General features: G+C 36.7%; 1 protein-coding gene across 12 annotated transcripts in view; it reads left to right on the top strand.

Moving 5' to 3' along the window:
* LOC116637607 (probable ATP-dependent RNA helicase DDX60) overlaps positions 1-24593 on the top strand; it is a 110808-nt gene that overhangs the window by 53113 nt on the left and 33102 nt on the right. For all 12 annotated transcript variants that reach the window (XM_032413163.1, XM_032413165.1, XM_032413164.1 and 9 more), the window contains 8 exons: positions 706-848; positions 935-1044; positions 5465-5569; positions 6127-6255; positions 7563-7687; positions 18788-18946; positions 22027-22174; positions 23546-23698. In XM_032413163.1, the coding sequence (XP_032269054.1) occupies positions 706-848; positions 935-1044; positions 5465-5569; positions 6127-6255; positions 7563-7687; positions 18788-18946; positions 22027-22174; positions 23546-23698 (1072 nt within the window). The remainder of the gene's footprint in view (positions 1-705; positions 849-934; positions 1045-5464; positions 5570-6126; positions 6256-7562; positions 7688-18787; positions 18947-22026; positions 22175-23545; positions 23699-24593) is intronic.

Here is a 24593-nt window from a genome sequence, read left to right as displayed (position 1 = left end):
ACCTCCTGGCAGGTGCTGAGAAAGGCCACACTCAATAAAGGAAAATCAAGGACTGTCCCAGCCAGATCTGCTATTGAGTGGAAAATTTCTTCCATATGTCAAAAAAAGTCCACCAGCAGTGATAGATCTATGTTCCTTTTTTTTTCTTTTAGCAAGAAATAAAAAATGAAATAATATAATGACATCCCCTGCCACAGACTTTGAGATTTCTTCTATTGTCCCACTTTGTAGATGCTTAGAAAGATAGCAAAACCTTACTAATTGAAAGGCCCATATCATTTTGTCATTGGGCTAGATTTTTGCCTCATTGTTATAACAATTATAGCAAAGGCTACTATGTGCCAGGCACTATTCTAAGTGTTTTGCAAATATTAATTTATTTTAAATACCCAACAACCCTTATGATTTACTATTTCAATTACTACTATTAAATCATATTTCTACTACTACTATTATTATTTCCATTTTTATGGAATGTAGAATGTGGAAAATGAGGCATAAAGAATGTAAGTGATTTGACCAAGAGCCACAGACAGCAGTAAGGAGGCTGGGATTCAGTCTCAGGTAGTCTGCCTCCAGGGCCTGTTCTTTTAATTACAATTTTTAAGGCATGTGAAATTTTCTTCATTTAAATTATTTAATGTCACAGGAAGTAGTACTCTATTACTGCCTACAGTAAAATTATTTGTAAATTTATTTTTTAAGGTGGCTACAATCAGTAAAACACTACTGGAAACAAGAAGACAATACAATGGGAAAAAATATTGCTTTTAAAAGAGATGCTGGCTGTTGTGCCAATTCTCCCAAAGATTACTTCCGAATAAAGGAATCGTATAAAGTTAGACTTGGTATGTTTGGAATTTTTCTTTTACTTTAAAATCATTGCAGTCCTTATGTGGCCACTGATTTGGAAATTCTTGCTCTTCATTGTTAGTGCTCTATGGAGAGAGATACAATGATTTAGAGAAGCATATATGTTCGATAAAACAAAATGACATTTCTTTTGATCATTTTCACCCATGTGCTGCACTAACAACAGATCATGTAAGTAATACTTTAGCCATATTTGTTCTGAGTAATATAAATTACTTGTATATATGTTATAATTGAAAAGCTGCCTAGTTGATTCTTAGGAGAATTGTAGAATAGATACTTTATAACAGATATTTAACCTTAGTTTTATTTTTTGTTTATTGAATATATTTGACATGTAACATAATATAAATTTAAGGTGTATAACATGTTAATTTGGTATATTTATATATTGTAAAATAATTGTGATAGCAATATTTAGCACCTCTATCATGTTATATGATTATAATATAATATTATTGTCCATATTTATTATACTGTGCATTAAATCTCTATGTCGTATTTACTCATCACAAAATTGTACCCTTAAATAACACTGATCTTTACTCCCCCACCTCGCATCCCCTGGTAACCATCATTTTACTGTGTTTTTTACGAGTTTGACTTTTATAGATTCCACATATAAGTGATATTATGCTGTTACTTTTCTTTCTCTGTCCGACTTACCTCTGTATAACTTAGCATAATGTGCTCAAGGTGCATTCATGGTGTTTCAAATGGCAGGATATCCTCCTTTCTCAGGGTTGAAGAATATTTATTAACATTAGTTTTTTAAAAGTAACAAAAATAACTTTGTAGTCTTCAATGAACCCTCAGTGGTGTCTGGATCCACAAAGCTTGAAAATGACTAAGAATATTAACCTGAAGTTTTTTTTGGTTAATTTTATTTGTTCTTGGACATTATCTTTGCCCATCTTCCTTCTTCTCAGTACCCATGTCTCTCTGTCAACCTTTGTGACACTAACCCTTAGTGCACTATATGTGGACAGCTCCTAGAACATGTGAGCATCTGATCACTGCGAGTTAGGTTAAATAAGGAAAAGACATTTCACTAACATAACAGTCATAACATGATTTTTTGGTGGTGAATCAATAAAGTGGAAGTCTTAGGATATCATTTGGGACATCGAGGTGTCTGTGGAGGAAGACTTCTTAATTTTCCTTGCACAATTCTCTTCCTTTCTTTATTTTTTTAAAGATTTTATTTATTTATTTGAGACAGAGAGAATGAGAGAGAGAGAGCACATGAGAGGGGGGAGGGTCAGAGGGAGAAGCAGGCTCCTTGCTGAGCAGGGAGCCCGATGCGGGATTCGATCCAGGGACTCCAGGATCATGACCTGAGCCGAAGGCAGTCGCTTAACCAACTGAGCCACCCAGGCGCCCAATTCTCTTCCTTTCTTATCCTATTCTTAGGAACAGCCCATTCAAACTCTTATTGCCTCTCAAAGTGATAATTAGTCATTAGTTTGCCTTCCTTTCAAAACCTAGCAAGTAGAATATAGTCCAAATTCTGTTGTCAGGTAAAACCCCTAAAACATAATTATGATCTTGCCAAGCTTTAATGGCTTTCCTTTGGAAGTGATTAAATCCACAACTCCTTGGCTTGGCTTCCTAGGTCTTCTCTGACCTGGCCCCAAAATCTGATGTATCTTACCTGGAGGTCCTCATGATTTATATTGTTCCTGGAGTATTTCACCACAGATGCCAAATGCCAGTTGTTCAGATCCTGTTTATTTTTTATGACTCCTCTAACGCGAAACATCTTCAGAGTCCTTCTGTGACTTCCTTAGCTGGATGTAATCTTCGGTCCAAAGCACCTTCTTGTATGACATCAATCATGATCAGCTTACTACTAAAGTTGCTTATATGCATGTCTCCTTTATCTTACTAGAATAACTCCTTGAAGACAAATTTTATGTCCTTATGAGTTCCTAAAAAACTGTGTATATAAAAGATGCTTAATAAATGTATGTTAAGTAAAGATAGCCAACTTAAATTGAGCATTTACTTTGTGTTCTAAGAATTTTATGTATTTTGTCCCTTTCAACTATCACAACAGTTTTAGGATGAATGTCTTGTTAATATTCCCATTTTACAAATGAGGACAGTGAGGCATAGAGCATTTAACTAACTCATTATTGCACCGCAAATAAGTGGTGGGGCCAGGATGCAACCAAGATAGACTCCAGAGCTTGCCCTATCATCACAGTATTCTGAATGATCTATTGAACAAATACTGAATGAGTGAATGAATGAGAATCACTTTATAGCCTTTCGGCTATGATACAATGGCTTCTGAAAGCAACTGAATGAATCCTAATCATGGTAATTTTCTAATAAGATTTTATCACAGAAGTTTCTCTTTTGTGTGGCAATGGCCCAATCTGAACCCTAAATAAAACTAAAATATGGACAAAATTCCTGTGACCTCACACCCCAGACTTAGAATATAGATGATAACCCACACATAAATAATAGACTTCTTTTTCTGTCTCTGTCTTTCTGTCTCCTTTTTTCCCCCCATTGTCACCTGGCATTTTTAAAACAGCATAGTATTTAAAAAATTACTTATTTTGTGTAGGACAGTTCCAGACAGGTTATCTTTAAGTAGCAATGAGTGCAGTTTGGAGTACCTAGCAAGATTGGCATTTTGGTCCAAGTGCCTTTCCTCTATTTTCAGTAGCTATGAATGGAGTAACTGGAAAGCAACAGAACTGCTACAGTATGCTCTGACCCGGTATGACTTCTGCAAAGGTCACGCTGTTGTATGAGTCTTCTTAAGACTTCTGCACTTTTGCAGCAGGAATGGAGGATAAACTCAAAGGCTTGGGCATTATTAAATGTGTTTTGATAGCTGTGTGTGTAACACGTGTTGATACAGTGTGTTTCCTATCGTAGCAGCAATACAAAGCAAGCAGACCTTTCTGAATGAGTAAATTATTCCCGATGTTGTGTAGTATACTTCAGATTAATATGAAAGAACTCAGTGGCAAGAAAAAGCATAATAAATTGTGGCAACCTAAAGAGAAGAACCATCCTCCCTGATCATTGTCCCTATAGCTTCGTCATAGAAATAGTTTGAGAAGGGAAGGGGTGGAACAGGATGAGTAAGCTGGCCTTCATCCAACTGAGGTGAAGGATTGCCCTTCAATCCATATGAGGCTTATTTCTGGCAAAAAAAAAGCCGAGCTTGGCCTTTGCGACCAGTTACCATGCCACAAAGGAGCAGCCGCTCACTCCTGGAGTTGTCAGCCCCAGGAAGCCCTTGAAAGAACTGTTGCCTCTTTCTGCTCAAGCACAGATCAATTCTCACCATCACTTGGGGCATTAGGGACAATGTGGTTCGCAAAACAGCATCGTAATATAGTACTATTGTGTTTACAAATGAAGGATTGTACACATTTATAACCTTTTATTTCTCTTCCTTCTTTACGTAGGCTGGCTCAGGTTATGCCAGTTCATTAGTTGCTGTGTAGTGGAGAACAACTGAATTGAATTCCCAGCTTCTAGCCACAGAGTTATTAAACCGATTTTAAAAATTAAGACTTGTCAATCAGAGAAAGACAGTTATCATATGATCTCGCTGGTATGAGGAATTTGAGAAACAAGACAGAGGATCATAGGGCAAAGGGAGGGAAAAATGAAACAAGATGAAACTGGAGAGGGAGACAAACCATAAGAGACTCTTAATCGCAGGAAACAAACTGAGGGTTGCTGGAGTGGTGGGGGGTGGGAGGGATGGGGTGGCTGGGTGATGGACGCTGGGGAGGGTGTGTGTTATGGTGAGTGCTGTGAATTGTGTAAGACTGATGAATCACAGACCTGTACCCCTGAAACAAATAATACATCATATGTTAATAAAAAAAAAAAGAAAAAAATCATAAGAGAAGGGGTGCCTGGGTGACTCAGCCAGTTAAGTGTCTGCCTTTGGCTCAGGTCATGATCCCAGGGTCCTGTGATCGAGTCCCGCATTGGGCTCCCTGCTTAGCGGGGAGCCTGCTTTTCCCTCTCCTCCCCGCTCATGTTCTCTGTGGCAATCTCTGTCTCTCTCTCTCTCAAATAAATAAATAAAATCTTAAAAAAAAATCTTAAGAGAAAATACAAAAAAAATTAAGACTTGTGAGTTGATCATTGACAGTTGAGGCATCAACCACGTGACAGGTACTTCACTAGACTTATTACATACATTATCTAACTTAATTCTTTCAACAAATTTATGGCACAGGCAGAATTGTCCATTTTAGAAACAGAGAAACTCAGCCTTCTATAAAAGGCTAAGAGACTTAAGAAATCACAAGCATTCTAGTGACAGAAATAAGATTTATATCTTAAAAATTGTGATAATTTTTGGATTTATCTTACATATATGTTTTTTAGTGAGGCAAAATAATTTACCACTTTCAAGTAGTATTAATAAGAGCACACAATGCTTACATCCCAAAAATAACGTATTCAGTTACTATGTTGACATGGACTCTGTTGACATAATGCAGTCTCATGTTCAGAGATTTTACACAGGTTCGCAGGGCAAAGGACAGACCATAGATAAAATGGAAGAATATTAAAATTTTTAATTTTATCTTAAATGTAGATTGAAAAGTATGGATTTCCTTCTGATCTTACCCTTTCCCCTCGAGAAGCCATCCAGCTTTATGATACCATGTTTCAGTTCTGGGAAAGCTGGCCCAGGGCCCAGGTAAGAAATAATTACACATTTAACTTGAATTAATTTTATTATAGTGGATGGTAACATTGCTGTTCAGAAAGACAAAGTCTCACCTTTTCTGATCATGTGCATTTAATCTTTTAAAATTATAGACTGTTTCCAAAATAAAATCACCCCTTCTAAGACATTCTTCTTGCTAACATATTGTGCTTTACTTTAATGGTGTGTAATGCCATTGAATTCCGGAAGATATTTCTTCTTTCAGTTTCTGGGATGCTAGGATATTTTAGTCTCCTTTTACATCTTGGATTCATATTCCTTCATTTTCTCATTGTACTCTCCTTTTCTCTTTACACCCTAATTGCTGTCTGTTTTCATCTTCTATGTGGTTTTGCTCTGCATTCTTTCTTCGAAGAGTTCATCCATCCTATTAGGTTTATGTACTGGAAACATTGGGGGGATAAAAAGACATCAATAATCTGTACTCTCAAGGAGCTTGTAATTCTGTTAAATGAAATGCATAATTGAGAAACATCTTTGGATTTTCTTGCATGATTTTATTTAACTTTGTGACATTTCTTTTCAAGGAGTTCGATCCAGAGAAATTCATTCATTTTAAGAATAAAATAGTCATTAAAAAGTTGGATGCTAGAAAATATGAAGAGAGCTTAAAGGCAGAACTAACAAGTTGGATCAAAAATGGCCATGCCGAGGAGGTAATTTTCACATGTTTTTGGCAAAACCCTATGTTCCTTGTTTTCTTGACTTACATTGTTGTCATCATCATCATCATCATTATTATTATTATTATTATTATTACTTTATTATTTTAGTCTTCAATTTTCATTTTAGGATTTTAGGCTAAACTGGAAATCTAGTGATTCTGCGATAGAATAGAAAGAGGAAAAGGACATTGCTCTTTTTTTAATCCTTTGTGCTTCCTAAAACATATCCCAGAAGCCCACCAGTTCCTGTTCAGTGTTACAGTAGACAAGAACAGAGTTGTCATTATCCACAGTCAGTGTTCTTGATTCCGTGGCAGCAGAGATTGAAATCATAGTAACAGTAGCTCAGGAGAATTCTTTACTCCTTTATCATTTTTATCTTGGGATTTTTTTCTTTTATGATTTTTATTTCAGTTTGTAGGAACTATTTGTATATTAAAACCTTCACCTGGGGTCATGTAAGTTTTGCATATTTACATTAAATAAGTTGATGATGGTCTTTATATTTTGAAGTTTGTTTTATTGTCACACATCGAGGTTTCTCATTTTTGGTGAGTGACATATATTAGACTTTTCCCATTTGAGTTTTTTCCATTACATTATTATTTTTTTAAATTTTTAAAGATTTTATTTATTTATTTGACAGAGAGAGAGAGAGAGACAGTGAGAGAGGGAACACAAGCAGGGGGAGTGGGAGAGGGAGAAGCAGGCTTCCCGCCGAGCAGGGAGGCCAATGCGGGCCTCGATCCCAGGACCCCGGGATCATGACCTGAGCTGAAGGCAGACACTTAACGACTGAGCCACCCAGGCGCCTCTCCATTACATTTTAACTTAGGTAACCTCCTCCCATTCAGAAACACAATTAATTTACATTTTCTTCCATTTATTTTGTCATTTAAAAACATTCAAAAGGTACTTGAAAGTGGTTTTTATACATGACATGGAGAGGACCTGATTTACCCCACCTTCTGCCGTAGTGGTACCAGCATCATTTACAGAACAACCTCTTTCTGACTGATTTGTGTTGCCTTACATAATTGCATGTTAAATTGCATGTATGTATGCATGTGTATATATTAGTCTTTTTGTTGTTGTCGTTCTTTGGTGCATTGATTTGTATATTTCTTTGATGGTTCTTTACAAAATGTTATATTTTCATAATTATTTTATTATATTTTATTTGAAGGAAGCACAGAAATATAGATTAGACAACTATGAAAATATTTTAGCCAAAAGTATTAATTCCTTCCTTTATTATGCAGAATTTAAAACTAATAATTTTTTATTCATTGCTACAGGCCAAAATGGTTCTGAGGAATCTTAGTCCTGGTTCAGCTTTTAGTTCAGAAAACATGAAAAGAATGTTTCCACTTCTCGTTGAAAAGCTAAGGAAAATGGAAAAGTTACCGGCATTATTTTTTTTGTAAGTCATTTAATTTAATTAGTTTTTGTTTGTAATTTGTATCAGGCTTATTCTTTTAAGTTGAGGAAAATTACACAAACTTCACTGTTGTAATAAAGTATTCATAACTATTTTTGGTGCTCATTATCAGAATACATATTTAAAAAATACACCTTTCTAGTTAAAAAAAATTTAGTTCCTAAAAATATCAGTTCTTAAAAAATAGTTTTACTTGTGCTATTACAAATTACCATCTTTGAATAGTTTCCTACTCCATTTTTTGTTATCTTTTTACTGTAAACTATTATATTTTTATTTAGGTCTTATAAATTTCCAGTAAATATTTATCTTCCAGTAAATAACAGAATTATTTCTTACCTGAGGTTCTTTGCAAAATAAATTGAATGCTTACACACACAAGTATCCCACATAAAATTAAAGTATCCTTACAACATGTTAGCATATTTATTGGTGGGGTATTTTATTGTTTTTAATTTACAGTTATGAGAATTGTAACTTAGAGACACTGCTGTCTTGCTAAAGTTTATATGCTATAGAATGAAAATAACTTAAAATTGAATATAATCATCCAATTTTGGTGAGGTATAAGTTATACCAAAATATATTCATTCAATGGATAATACTCTTTATCTGGATTAACTTTGATCACATAGTTTGGGATTAGAGTAAAATGCTTTCTTTACTTTAGACAATTTCAAACAACTCTTAGCCATGGAAGTTTAAGTAGGGCACAGATATAAACAAACAAACACATAAATAAAGCTACATAATCTTGTTCAGCTGGCAAAGTTTGATGAAATTTGTTTACACATAAGTAGACATATAGTAATGAATCATTATTGGTGATATATATTTAAAATAATGATAATTAAATGTATGGTTGTGTTTGGAACTTTTGGAGATTGCAATACAATTGTTCCTTTTATCTGTGTTGTTGGGACAAGGAAAATAAATTTCTGAACTACCAAGAAGTAAAACAGCTCACCTACTTTACTTTAGAACATGGCACAGATTTTAGTTAGAAACAAACACAATTTTGTGCATCTGAGATATTCCTGAAAGCTTAACTGCAAATTAGAAATCTAAAAATAACTGTATTTATTGTTCATGCACACATACATTCTTAAAACATTTAAGAAGTAAAATATTTTCACCCAATGTTTGAAGGAAGTCAAGAGTTACAAACTTCCAGGTAAAAAATAAATAAGTCGTGGGGATGTAATGTACAGCATAGCTACTATAGTTAATAATACTATATTGCATATTTGAAGGTTGCTAAGAGATTAGTTCTTAAAAGTTCTTATCACAAGAAAATAAATTCTGTAACTATGTGTGGTAACAGATGTTCATTAGACTGATTGTTGTGATCATTTCACAACATATGCAAATATTGAATCATTATGTTGTACGCCTAAAATTAATATAATGTTGTTTGTTAATTGTACTGCAATTAAAAAAAATAAAGGGTGGAGTACAATAGAATACATAGTGTTTTGTGCACCTGTAAAAGCTTCTTTGGAAACTATACCTAGGAGCACAATCACAATATTTTGTAGTATGGGCAAACTAATGGGATAAATGGAACATGAATTTTTCTAATGTGGCTTAACTTATGTCCCATCAGTAGTTCATGAGGTTCCCATTTTGACCTATCATCACAAGCTTGTAGGATTGGTTTTTCTAAATGTTGTCATTCTGATTGTGTAAAATCATGTCTTGCTAACTGTTGTAATTTGCATTACTCTGATCAGTTGAGCATTTCTTTCAAGTAAGTAGTCTTTTAACTTTTTCCTCATGTGCTATTCAAATAATTTTTCTTTTGGGTTTCACAGCTTTTTTTTTTTGCTGTTTTTCAGGAATTTTAATTCTTTGTCAGTTATTAATTTGGCAATTATCTTCTCTGAGACAAGCACCTTTACTTTAAGTTTGTCTACACTATCTTTTGTTAAACAGTTATGTTTAATTTTGATGCATTAAAATTCATCAACACTTAAAAAAGGAAAATGTTTCACAAAAGCATCATAGATTTAATTTTGCTTGAGGAATTGAATCTTGGCATGTCTGTGGAGTTTTGGGCTCTGTGCAGAACATACTGTGAAAATCCTTGGTCTTACGAAGTTTGATTTAATCCCAAGTAGCCCCAGATCATCAATAAATCAGGATTTTTTAGGGTTCAATCTGTACAACTGAGAGCTTATCAAATAATAGTTGTCCCTGTCAACCTTCTCCAGTTTGGTCTCTAGAAAAAAATGTGAGGAGCATGTTTAATGTTTAGTGACAATATCAGTGTGTGCTTAAGAACACACATTTCATAGTCAAGCCCAAGTTTGGATCATACCTCTGCTCTCATTTAGTATGGCACTTCTAGACAGCTAATCAATGGCTTTGAGCCTTAGTTTCCTTATTTGAAAAATGAGGTGATAAAAATAGTAATGCATAGGGTTGGGTGAGAATTAAATACAAATAAATTATGAAAGCCCTTAGTGCAGTATTGCATAAATGATATTGACAGAAGCCCAATCTTGATCACATTCATTCTAAATAGGTTATCAGAGGATTTAAGAGAAAAAATTATTTACAAGTGATCTAGATTTTTTTCCACAAATTTTTTATTATGTTATATTAATCACCATACATTACATCATTAGTTTTTGTTGTAGTGTTCCATGATTCATTGTTTGCGTATAACACCCAGTGCTCCATGCAGTATGTGCCCTCTTTAATACCCATCACCAGGCTAACCCAGCCACCCACCCTTCTCGCCCCTAGACCCTCAGTTTGTTTCTGAGAGTCCATAGTCTCTCATGGTTCGTCTCCCCCTCTGATTTCCCCCCCTTCATTTTTCCCTTCCTGCTATCTTCTTTTTTTTTTTTTTTAACATTTAATGTATTATTTGTTTCAGAGGTACAGGTCTGTGATCAACAGTCTTACACAATTCACAGCACTCACCATAGCACATACCCTCCCCAATGTCTATCACCCAGCCACCCCATCCCTCCCACCCCCCACCACTCCAGCAACCCTCAGTGTGTTTCCTGAGATTAAGAATTCCTCATATCCGTGAGATCATATGATACATGTCTTTCTCTGATTGACTTATTTTGCTCAGCATAATACCCTCCAGTTCCATCCATGTTGTTGCAAATGGCAAGATTTCATTCCTTTTGATGGCTGCATAATATTCCATTGTGTGTGTGTGTGTGTGTGTGTGTGTGTGTGTGTGTGTGTGTGTGTGTATACACCACATCTTCTTTATCCATTCATCTGTCGATGGACATCTTGGCTCTTTCCATAGTTTGGCTATTGTGGACATTGCTGCTATAAACATCGGGGTGCACGTACCCTTTCGGATCCCTACATTTTTATCTTTGGGGTAAATACCCAGTGGTGCAATTGCTGGGTCATAGGGTAGCTCTATTTTCAACTTTTTGAGGAACCTCCATGCTGTTTTCCAGAGTGGCTGCACCAACTTGCCTTCCCACCAACAGTGTAGGAGGGTTCCCCTTTCTCCGCATACCAGCCAACGTCTGTCATTTCCTGACTTGTTATTTTTAGCCATTCTGACTGGTGTGAGGTGATATCTCACTGAGGTTTTGATTTGGATTTCCCTGATGCCGAGCGATGTTGAGCACTTTTTCATGTGTCTGTTGGCCATTTGGATGTCTTCTTGGGAAAAATGTCTGTTCATGTCGTCTGCCCATTTCTGGATTGGATCATTTGTTGTTTGGGTGTTGAGTTTGATAAGTTCTTTATAGATTTTGGATACTAGCCCTTTATCTGATATGTCATTTGCAAATATTGTCTCCCATTCTGTCGGTTGTCTTTTGGTTTTGTTGACTGTTTCTTTTGCTGTGCAAAAGTTTTATCTTGATGAAGTCCCAATAGTTCATTTTTGCCCTTGCTTCCCTTGCCTTTGGCCATGTTTCTAGGAAGAAGTTGCTGCAGCTGAGGTCGAAGAGGTTGCTGCCTGTGTTCTCCATTAGGATTTTGATGACTCCTGTCTCACATTGAGGTCTTTCAACCATTTTGAGTTTATTTTTGTGTGTGGTGTAAGGAAATGGTCCAGTTTCATTCTTCTGCATGTGGCTGTCCAATTTTCCCAACACCATTTGTTGAAGAGACTGTCTTGTTTCCATTGGACATTCTTTCCTGCTTTGTCGAAGATTAGTTGACCCTAGAGCTGAGGGTCCATTTCATGGCTCTCTATTCTGTTCCATTGATCTATGTGTCCATTTTTGTGCCAGTACCATACTGTCTTGATGATGACAGCTTTGTAATAGAGCTTGAAGTCCGGAATTGTGATGCCACCAGCTTTGCTTTTCTTTTTCAACATTCCTCTGGCTATTCGGGGTCATTTCTGGTTCCATACAAATTTTAGGATTATTTGTTCCATTTCTTTGAAAAAAGTGGATGGTATTTTGATAGGGATGCATTAAATGTATAGATTGCTCTAGGTAGCATTGACATCTTCACAATATTTGTTCTTCCAATCCATGAGCATGAAACGTTTTTCCATTTCTTTGTGTCTTCCTCAATTTCTTTCATGAGTATTTTATAGATTTCTGAGTACAGATTCTTTGCCTCTTTGGTTAGATTTATTCCTAGGTATCTTATGGTTTTGGGTGCAATTGTAAATGGGATCAACTCCTTAATTTCTCTTTCTTCTGACTTGTTGTTGGTGTATAGAAATGCCACTGATTTCTGTGGATTGATTTTATATCCTGCCACTTTACTGAATTCCTGTATGAGTTCTAGCAGTTTTGGGGTGGAGTCTTTTGGGTTTTCCACATAAAGTATCATATCATCTGCAAAGAGTGAGAGTTTGACTCTTCTTTGCCGATTTGGATGCCTTTTATTTCTTTTTGTTGTCTGATTGCTGTGGCTAGTACTTCTAATACTATGTTGAATAGCAGTGGTGATAGTGGACATCCCTGCCTTGTTCCTGACCTTAGGGGGAAAGCTCTCAGTTCTTCCCCATTGAGAATGTTATTCGCTGTGGGTTTTTCATAAATGGCTTTTATGATATTGAGGTATGTACCCTCTATCCCTATACTCCGAAGAGTTTTGATCAAGAAAGGATGCTGTACTTTGTCAAATGCTTTTTCTGCATCTATTGAGAGGATCATATGGTTCTTGTTATTTCTTTTATCAATGTATTGTATCACATTGATTGATTTGCAGATGTTGAACCAACCTTGCAGCCCAGGGATAAATCCCACTTGGTCGTGGTGAATAATCCTTTTAATGTACTGTTGGATCCTATTGGCTAGTATTTTGGTGAGAATTTTTGCATCTGTGTTCATCAAGGATATTGGTCTGTAATTCTCCTTTTTGATGGGGTCTTTGTCTGGTTTTGGGATCAAGGTAATGGTGGCCTCATAAAATGAGTTTGGAAAATTTCCTTCCATTTCTATTTTTTGGAACAGTTTCAGAAGAGTAGGTATTAATTCTTCTTTAAATGCTTGGTAGAATTCCCCTGGGAAGCCATCTGGCCCTGGGCTTTTGTTTGTTGGGAGATTTTTGATGACTGCTTCAATTTCCTTAGTGGTTATAGGTCTGTTCAAGTTTTCTATTTCTTCCTGGTTCAGTTTTGGTAGTTGATACATCTCTAGGAATGCATCCATTTCTTCCAGGTTATCTAATTTGCTGGCATAGAGTTGCTCATAATATGTTCTTATAATTGTTTGTATTTCTTTGGTGTTGGTTGTGATCTCTCCTCTTTCATTCATGATTTTATTTATTTGGGTCATTTCTCTTTTCTTTTTGATAAGTCTGGCCAGGGGTTTATCAACCTTGTTAATTCCTTCAAAGAATCAGCTCCTAGTTTTGTTGATCTGTTCTACTGTTCTTTTGGTTTCTAGTTCATTTTGATTTCTGCTCTGATCTTTATTATTTCTCTTCTCCTGCTGGGTTTAGGCTTTATTTGCTGTTCTTTCTCCAGCTCCTTTAGGTGTAGGGTTAGGTTGTGTATTTGAGACCTTTCTTGTTTCTTGAGAAAGGGTTGTATTGCTATATACTTTCCTCTTAGGACTGCCTTTGCTGCATCCCAAAGATTTTGAACGGTCGTGTTTTCATTTTCATTTGTTTCCATGAATTTTTTAAATTCTTCTTTAATTTCCTGGTTGACCCATTCATTCTTTAGTAGGATGCTCTTTAGCCTCCATGTATTTGAGTTTTTTCTGACTTTCCTCTTGTGATTGAGTTCTAGTTTCAAAGCACTGTCGTCTGAAGATATGCAGGGAATGATCTCAATCTTTTGGTACCGGTTGAGACCTGATTTGTGACCTAGGATGTGATCTATTCTGGAGAATGTTCCATGGGCACTAGAGAAGAATGTGTATTCTGTTGTTTTGGGATGGAATGTTCTGAATATATCTTTGAAGTCCATTTGGTCCAGTGTGTCATTTAAAGTCTTTATTTCCTTGTTGATCTTTTGCTTAGATGATCTGTCCATTTCAGTGAGGGGGGTGTTAAAGTCCCCCACTATTATTGTATTGTTGTCAATGTGTTTCTTTGCTTTTGTTATTAATTGGCTTATATAATTGGCTGCTCCCATTTAGGGGCATAGATATTTACAATTGTTAGATCTTTTTGTTGGATAACCCTTTAAGTAGGATATAGTGTCCTTCCTCATCTCTTATTATAGTCTTTGGTTTAAAATCTAATTTGTCTGATGTAAGGATTGCCACCCCAGCTTTCTTTTGATGTGCATTAGCATGGGAAATGGTTTTCCACCCCCTCACTTTCAATCTGGAGGTGTCTTTGGGTCTAAAATGAATCTCTTGCACACAGCATATCGATGAGTCTTGTTTTTTTATCCAATCTGTTACCCTGTGTATTTTGATTGGGGCATTTAGCCCATTTACATTCAGGGTAACTATTGAAAGATAGGAATTCAGTGTCATTGTATTGCCTGTAAGGTGACTGTTACTGTATATTGTCTCTGTTCCTTTCTAGTCTATGTTACCTTTAGGCTCTCTCTTTGCTTAGAGGACCCCTTTCAATATTTCTTGTAGGGCTGGTTTCGTGTTTGCAAATTCCTTTAGTTTTTGTTTGTTCTGGAAGCTTTTTATCTCTCCTTCTATTTTCAATGGCAGCCTAGCTAGATATAGTATTCTTGGCTGCATATTTTTCTCATTTAGTGCTCTGAATATATCCTGCCAGTCCTTTCTGGCCTGCCAGGTCTCTGTGGATAGGTCTGTTGCCAATCTAATGTTTCTACCATTGTAGGTTACAGACTTCTTGTCCCGAGCTGCTTTCAGGATTTTCTCTTTGTCTCTGAGACTTGTAAGTTTTACTATTAGATGTTGGGGTGTTGACCTATTTTTATTGATTTTGAGGGGCATTCTCTGTGCCTCCTGGATTTTGATGCCTCTTTCCTTCCCCAAATTAGGGAAGTTCTTTGCTATAATTTACTCCAATATACCTTCTTCCCCTCTCTCTCTTTCTTCTTCTCCTGGGATCCCAATTATTCTAATATTGTTTCATCTTATGGTTTCATTTATCTCTCAAATTCTGCCCTCATGATCCAATAGTTGTTTATCTCTCTTTTTCCTCAGCTTCTTTATTTTCCATCATTTGGTCTTCTATATCACTAATTCTCTCTTCTGCCTCATTTATCCTAGCAGTTAGAGCTTCCTATTTTGTTTGCACCTCATTAATAGCCTTTTTGATTTCGACTTGGTAGATTTTAGTTCTTTTATTTCTCCAGAAAGAGTTTCTTTAATATCTTCCATGCTTTTTTCAAGCCCAGCTAGTATCTTTAAAATTGTCATTCTGAACTCTATTTCCGACATCTTACTAATGTCCATATTGATTAGGTCCCTGGCAGTCATTACTGCCTCTTGTTCTTTCTTTTGAGGTGATTTTTTCCATCTTGTCATTTTGTCCAGAGGAGAATAGATGAATGAGAGAACAGAATGCTAACAGGGTAACAACGACCCCAGAAAAATATACACTAAACAAATCAGAAGAGACCTGAAACCGGGGGAAAAGAAAGGGAAAAAAAGAAAAAAGAAAAAGAAAAAGATAAAAACAAACTAACAAGCAACCCCCCCCCCCCCCCAAAAAAACAGAATATGATCAAATATGTTCAGTCTGGTGCATAGATCAGTGCCACACGCTAGATTTTGGGTGTATTTTGGATTGTTAGAAGAAAGTGCCTCCCAAAATTTTAAAGAAAGAAAAACCTATATATGTAGAAAAATAAGGGTAAATACAATGAAGGGATGGAATATGACTGTAAAGATGAAAATTGTAAAAGACTTTATAAAAGGAATTGATAAGAAGTTGGTTGAAAAAAGAAAGAAGAGGATTTAAAAAAAGAAAAAGGGAGAGAATGTGATCAGGCAGGTGACTAGGACAAAGCCATACACTAGAGATTTAAGGTATATTTTGGTCTGTTAGAAGAAACTGTATCCCAAAATTTTAAAGAGAGAACCATATATATATATATACACCAAAAATAAGGTTAACTACTATGAAGGGATAGAATATGACTCTAAAAATGAAAAATAAAAAAGATTTTTAAAAAAGGGACTGATAAGATGTTGGTTGAAAAAGGGAAAAAGAAAAATTCAAAAAAAAAGAAAAAGAAAGTTAAAAAAAAAACTTTGAAAGACTAAAGAGTCATGGGAAAAAAGCTGTGAATTCTATGTGCGGTATTCCTTAGTGCTGGAGTTCTGCCGTTTTCATTGATCGGTAAACTTGGTCTTGGCTGGCTGTTCTTGCCGATCTTCTGGGGGAGGGGCCTGTTGCCATGGTTCCCAAATGTCTTTGCTGGAGGCGGAATTGCCCTGCCCTTGCTGGTCTGGGCTAAGCAATCAGCTTGGTTAGCTCTCTGTAGCTTTTGTTCCCTGCAAGCTTTCTATACAGCTTTGGAGGACAAGAGTGAAATGCAGGCTTCCCAATCTCCACCCCAGAGGAGCTGAGAACTCAGGGCCCCACTCCTCAGTGAGCCCTCAGAGAAAAGCAGTCAATCACTCCCATCTCCCTGGTCTCTGGCCGAACTCCGTGCTCACCCGGCCTGCTACCAAGCGTTTCTATCTTTGGTACCCGACCCCCGTGTAGAGTCTCCAAACCCAGCAGATTCCTGTGGTGCGCTCCCACACCGCTGTTCCCAGGGGAGGAAGGGGAGTCTCCCCGGATCTGCAGCTTGTTGTGTCCCTGCTGGAGGAGCAGTGGCCTGACTGTGCCACGGATCACGGTTTATGGCAACCCCGAGCTGAGAGCCCACTCCTCTGCTCTGTCTTTGCAGCCGGCTTCCCCGCTCTGATACCTGGGAGCTCTGCCGCACTCAGGCACCCCTGGTCTTTCTGTGACCCTGAGGGTCCTGAGACCACACTGTCTCAGTGAGGGTTCCACCCCCCCTTTAGCCACTGGAGCCATGTCCCTCAGCGAAGCCGACTTCTAAAAGTTCAGATTTTATGCTCCGTGGCTCTATCACTTGCTGGTAGTGGCTGACTGAGGCCCCCTCCCCCGCCATCTATCTTCCCGAATATCACTTCAGATTCACTTCTCCTTTCGTCCTACCTTCCAGAAAGTGGTCGCTTTTCTGTTCAGAGAGTTGTTACTGTTCTTTTCTTTGATATCCTGTTGAGTTCGTAGGTGTTCAGAATGGTTTGATCCCTATCTAGCTGAATTCCTGGGACCAGAGGAAATTTAGGTCTCCTACTCCTCCGCCATCTTGCTCCTCCCTCCCCCAAGTGATCTAGATTTTAAAACATGAAGTTCTATGATGAAAATGATGCCATTTCATACAGAATGTACACCTAGATGAAGTAAATTGCATTAAAATAAAAAAAGAAGTAACATGATTTCATGACTAAGAACATGGGCTTTGGAGGCCAGACTCTCCACATACAAGCTGTGGAATCCTGGACAGATCACTTAATCTCTTTATATATCCATTTTCTCATCTATGAAATAGGGAAAATAATGGTGCTTTCCTCATAGGGTGATTGTGAGTACAAAATGAATTAATATATTTATGATACTTAGTGTCTGAAAAATAACATGTTTAAGTGTTTACTAACTTTATTATTTTATTGTCTACTATATAAAATTTCTTGCCATGTGTCATAGACTGCCATTTATTTAATCCTTACTTCATCAGTATACCATTCCTGCCTAAGAGCAAAATTTTACTGTATGATCTCACTTATATATAGAATCTAAAAAAGCTGAACTCATAGAAACAGAGAGTAGATTGGTGGTTGCCAGGGTCTCAAGGGGGTAGGAGTGAGAGAAATGGAGAGATGTTGGTCAAAGGGTACAAACTTCCTGTTATAAGATGAATAAGTTCTGGGGATATAATGTATAGCATGTTGACTATAGCTAATAATACTGTATTGTACACTTCAATGTTGCTAAAAGAGTAGATCTTAAATCTTTTCAGACTAACACAAAAGGCAGCCACCAGAGGTGATAGATGTGTTAACTGACCTTATTATGGTAATCACTTTGTGATATGCAGATGTATCATATCATCATGCTGTACACCTTAAACTTACACAATGTTACATGTCAATTATATTTCAATAAAAATGGAAAAAAACAAAGGAGTCTCTAAAATTCACAAAAGATTTGTGTAATCTGAACTTACACATATTTATATAATGCTAAGGGCCTTTGATTCTATTAGGAGAAAGGCCTAAATTTGAGTGGAATTAAATACAAAAGCAACTACAACAATACAAATAAAAGAGCATAATTCTTTTTTGTTTTTAAACTTCTTTTTCTCACCTTGTTTTGGGGAGGCAATCCCTTTTCTGTATATAAATAGAGAAAATCCATTGTTCTCTGTCCATTACCTGTGGAGTATTTTACCTACTCTTACAGGAAAAATATTCATGGGCTCTCATTGTTGCCTCAGGGGTAAGGTCTCAACAAAGAGAGGAACTAACCGTTTACTATAATGTAGTTAATAAGGAGTCTGCTGACCCAGAATACCTTGTGTGCCTATTCAGGATAAAACTCATAAAGATGGATATTAAAATCTCAACAGGTATATGTCAGGATGTTAACAGTAGATGGAAATATGATTTGAATTTTATTTATGACACTGTTTTCAAGGCAAGTGGTCTTTTCATTTGCTTGTAGATTCAACTTAAGAGATGTAGAACAAACAGCTATATGTGTGAGAAGTTTCCTGGAGAGAAAGCAAAGGAGACAAAGACCTCCTAAAGCTGATAAAGAAGCCTATGACATGATTAACAAACTTCGAAAAGTTAGAAAATCCATTGAGAAACAAAAGACAATGTAAGTATTTAATGAAACAAATTAGTGGTTAAAGGGTTAAAATACTCCACAAGTCGAATCGGAAACATAGATTGAATGTGCTACAAAGAAGTTCTAGTTATTGCTTGAACTTATTTGCAAATTGTGTAAATTTGGGTGGGAGAATGGGATAAAGATAAGTGGTCATAATATTTATATACATATTCTTTAGTTGCATAGATGAGTCTCATTTGGGACTTCAGAGAGGCAGGACCACAGCTTATCAGTATTGGTGGATTATGTACCTGACATAATCATCCCTCAAAATAAGCATATGTGACTCCAACTCTCAGTCAGTCCTCAGAACAAAGTCAAAACACGCTGTCTTGGGTCACAATATGGAGGTGTCACTGATTTATCATCACGGTCACATAAGTGAACATCGAATGAATTTGAGAATTGATTGAAATGCCAGTTTTATGCTTGATAGAACTTTGCTTTTGACTCCTCTTCCTTGTTCTCATGTCTAATCCTGACAACTCTACTTCAAGATGTTTATTGTCTCCCTATTATTCTATCTTATTTGCTGCCTGATGTAGATGCTTATTATGTCTTCCTTGAATGATTGCAAGGGTCTTTTTTTTAGACTCCAGAACCTTAGGGTTCCCTACTCTCCAGTGTAGCTAACAATTGCTCTTGCTAACATTCAAATTAATTAAATTATCCAATGTTCAATATTCTTTCTTCCTTCTTCCTTGCTTTGATGATAAAGTCTAAATTTTTTGGATGTTGTTGGTATGTCAACAGGTTTTGGGCTTTGCCCTAACTTTTCCAGTTTTACTTCCTACCACTCCCTTCTGATAATAATCAACATTTATGGTTCTCTTACATGACCTGTTCTTCTACCTCTATGTTTTTCCATGATCTGATCCATCTGCCTTAGGTACACTCCTTTCTGATTGCCCCCAAAGCTTATACTTGTAATTTTGCTATCTCTTCTCTGAATCTTGCTGTAATTCCCAGTTAAATTTAGTACTCTTTTTCTCTGTGTCCTTGTTACATTTTCAGTATTTAGTAGATCAGTTATTATAATGCATTACTGTTATTTTTCATTTGTCTTTCTTTTTTCTACATTATTAGTATTTTCCTCTTTTTATCTGCAGTGCTCAGCACGTTGTTTGGTAGGTAATAGTCATTTCATAAATATTTTAAATGAATCTGAGCAATCAAAAAACTCAGATATTTCTTCAAAGTAGACACAGTTTTTAGAGCTTCTCTGATTCAGATTTCTCAAATTTTAGAGCAAGCTATAATTTGCTGCTGACCTTTCTTCTTATCTTCCCTCTGCCTGTTGTGCTGTTTCCTTGGAAGTAGAGGGAGGTGAAGAGCCCAGATAGGGACAGCATAGGAAGTATGAGCCTTTTCAGTAACTGATCTTTAGACAACTTTTCTTCAGGGCATCATTTCAAATTGGATTAGTGACCAACAATTCAAACTATAAAAATATAAAAGATGTTTTAATACCTTGTTCAGTACCATCATTATATGGAGAGTAAGAGGGGGCCCTGTGTTTTGGAGAGTACCACTCTGACCCTCTTCTATCTGCATCTGTTCCTATAATGTTAGGAGTCAGTGGATATTAGGAGGCGTGGCCACCCGGAGCTCATTCTCACTTTTTTATTTATTTATTTATTTATTTATTTATTTATTTATAAAATATTTTATTTATTTATTTAACAGAGAGAGAGACAGCGAGAGAGGGAACACAAGCAGGGTGAGTAGGAGAGGGAGAAGCAGGCTCCCTGCAGAGCAGGGAGCCCGATGCGGGGCTCTATCCCAGGACCCTGGGATCATGACCTGAGCCGAAGGCAGACGCTTAACGACTGAGCCACCCAGGTGCCCCTCATTCTCACCCTTTTAAATTCCACATTATTATGGAGCTATATTTATTAAGGTAGAAGGAGAGAATATATTTTATTTGGCAGTTTGTTACCTTGATTCAAAACTTATAGTTAAACAACAATATGTGGGCCTCCATTAGTACCCTGCCCCATGCTTTCCAAACATTAGGGCCAAGCCTTTCCATGGTCATATCATTCTCCCTTGAATTAAGGGTAATGTTAGTTGGAGGTGGGAGCTCTTAGCGATGAGATACTTCTCATATTTGGAGTTGTCTTAAATTCACAGCTAAGAGACAAAGTGAAAAATATTAAAGAAAGGGTAAGTGATCTGGGTATCTATAAAAGGCCGTTACATTGAGGGATAATGGATAATATGGTCTGATGACATAGCCAGGGTTTATGCAACCGTGTCTGAGGTAAGATTCCTTACTAGCACACTCTGAGATGGGGATATCTGTGTTGGTGATTTATTGAAAGGCTGTGCTTATGAGGGACCTGTGGGAAAGTGAAGGAAGCAAAAATAAAAGGGGAGGGGGAGAAAGTAAAGAAAATATGCATGGATGTGCATGCCTAAGCCTCGTCCAATAGAGAGATCTGGGAGCATCACAGAATTGTCCCAGCTTGGGTCCAGGTGGCTGATTTTTGTACCTCATATTAGTTACTGGCCTTAGGCTTCTTCCTCTCTCCCAAGAGAGGTTGTAACCTCACAGGCATTTCTAGGAAGCTCTTGTAGGTTGAGGACAATTCTCCAGGGAACAGTGTAGCTGAGAGCCCTTCCTTAGCAACCAAACTCAGAGCTGTTGTAGCCTCTACCACAAGGAAAGGACAATGGCCTGAAATTGGCAATGTGGAGCAAGGGGGGGACACTTACCTTACCTCCAAGCCTGGTGTCCTAAAGGCTGAAAAAGAGAAAATGATTACCACTTTAGCAAGGGGAAACAAGGTCATCTGGGGAGAATTGGATTTGGTAAGAAGGCTACTTGCAGCAAGGAGGGGAGGGAACATTCAGGGAAGATATGGGTACATAGGGAAATGTTTACTGAAGGACCCCAAGTCCCAGAGGCTAATGAGGAAGAGCATTAGAAGAGGAAGTCTGAGTCAAAATAGTACAGATGTATATAGAAGTGAATGTCTGGGTGATGAGGGAATCTAGGAAGTCTTGGGCTCATGATGATAGCCAAATCTGACTATTCATTATTTAAAATTTATTTTTACAAACAGAGATGAAAAAAGCCAGAAAAATCCCAGAAAAATGGATCAAATCCTAATACATGAAGCTGAACATAATAATCTACTCAAGACTTTAGAGAAGAACCTGGAAATCCCTCAGGAGTGCACATATGCTAATCAAAAAGCTATAGACACTGAGGTCAGTGCTTGGAATAAAATACTCCTCCAGGAAATGACTTCACTCATCAACCATTATTTCTCAGTTATAGACAGTGCTGAATGTAATAACTAAATGCAATCTCTAATAGAATAGAATTCTCTCTATGTGACCTTCTAGTTACACATAAGTCTTGAGGGCTCTGCAGAGCATGTCTAAAAAGGACAGGAGAAGTTTTATAGGTTATCTCTTGCTTGTTAACAATTAACTCCTGAGAGGGTCTGTCCTTTTATTATTTTTTCTTTCACAGAAAGGCTTTTTCACAGCCTGAATTCTAGACTTAAATCCCATACACCTCATTTGAATATTTGTGTACATGTGGTACAATACCATTTAAATAATGTACACAGAATTTGTCAAAATCAGAAGCTGTCTATATTATAGTTAAAACATTCTACCAAAAGACATTGAAATATAAAAGCGCTATGCCATTTTTTCCGTAAAATTTTTTTTAATGCAAACAATTCATGCTTATGGTAGATGAATTTGAAAATACAAATTAGTAACAATAAAAACAATGTCATCAATCAGAAGTAAACACTGCCCTTCTGGATGAACCCTTTATATCTTTTTCATTTGTGACTACACACACACACACACACACACACACACACACTCACACACACAGTTCTATTGTATATTTTTTTTTGTAAACTTCATAGTTTCTTCCTTTTTAATAACCATGAATTTATATCATCATTTGAATGGCTCCTCAATATTCCATTGCGTGGATGACTACACAACCGAAGTGTCTTTTGCTTTTGGATGCTTAGGGTTTTTTTTTTCTTTCTTTTTTTTCGCCCTCTCATAAGCAGTGTTTGTTTTTGTACGTATAACTCTCTACACAAGTGGATTTCCCCCCTAGGGAATGGTTATTTTTTAGGCCATTTGTGACTGATTTACAGTGAGAAGTAAGCACTCCCAGACGATATGGGGTAAGGAGCCCACTCTGCCTTCCTGGAGAAGTCCCTCTCTCTCTCTCTCTCTCTCTCTCTCTGTCCCTAGGGAGAACTTGTAAGGCTCCAGTAGAGAACTGACTTCCCTCAGGCAAGAGCAGGTCATACACTCACACCTCCTCTGGGTGTTTTGTCTACTGTTTTGTCAGTACTATTCACCCCTGAAGTGGGGTGAAACGGTGAGAGACAGTCTGTTCAAAAATTTGGGAATATTTCCTATAGTTACTGTTGCTGCCATAAAATGTTCTTTGTACTCATGTAAAGTCAATTTCAAGTAGTTGCTTCGTTTAGTCAAACTATTACACAGTATGACTGCTACTTTCTTTAAATATTTTATTCTGATTTAAATTAAACTTAGATAAATGATCAAAATCCCTAATACTGTTGTTTCTTTCAGACTTTGCAGATGGTGTTTGATCGAGTAAAATTCACAAGAAAGGGTGCAGAGCTGAGGGCTTTGGCAAGAAGGGGTATTGGATATCATCACAGCTCTTTAAACTTCAAAGAAAAGCAGTTAGTTGAGATTCTTTTTAGGAAAGGTTTTATTAGGGTAGGTAAATTTTTTCATTCTAAAAGTTGAAGCTGTGTCTGTATGAAAGTGAATGTCCATGAAAGGAGAAAATAGTAACTTTTTTTCTCATCTAATTATATTTTATTCATTATTTTATTATTTTATCTTTTATTTATTTTTTTTTACAACTCATGATATCACTGCATATCCTTCCATCTCATTTAATTGAGGGAGGGGGTTTGAAGTTTATCATGTAGTTTATGTCTTTGTCAAGAATTAAAATATTCCCTAAACAGATACAGATATTTCTATAATGAAGTATACCTATTATGATCTTGGAACAACAATCCCTTGCTTTTTCATTTATAATATCTAGGGAATTTTGTCAGCTGTTCATATAATTTTGGTTACAAACGTTCTTTCATGGGCTTAGAGGACACTTATAATCGGTTTTGGTCAAATCTTTTCTCAGTATAATAGCTGAAGTAAGAGCAAGAATGTATCACTTCCTCAGGACCCACTGCGTATTTTGGCAGTTTTTAGATGAGTCATTCCTAAATGCTCTCTCTCCCATCACTCATAGTGGACAAGAGGACGATTACCTTAAATAGCTTGAAAACCAACGCTTATTATGTTTTATTTATTATCTTACATGAGGATGCATGGGGATAGTCTCGATAAATCTACATGGAGGATTAACATAATTTCTTAGTTTAGATCTTGAGTAATATTTAAGGATAGCCTCTGAGTTTTTTAAATTATCCATATAAAATTTTTTGTGTGATGTATATTATATTTGTGTATGTGAGAGAGAGAGAGTGAGAGAGAGCTCAAAAGCAGGGGGATGGAGAGAGGAGAGAATGAGAGGATAAAACCCTAGGTAGTATTTTTTAAAGATTTTATTTATTTGAGAGAGAGAGAGAGAGCACAGAGG

This window comes from Phoca vitulina, unplaced genomic scaffold (assembly GCF_004348235.1).
Source record: "Phoca vitulina isolate PV1807 unplaced genomic scaffold, GSC_HSeal_1.0 scaffold14, whole genome shotgun sequence".
NCBI classification, from domain to species: domain Eukaryota; kingdom Metazoa; phylum Chordata; class Mammalia; order Carnivora; family Phocidae; genus Phoca; species Phoca vitulina.
Note: the sequence above shows the minus strand (reverse complement) of the source record. Positions and strands in the feature narration are given on the sequence as shown.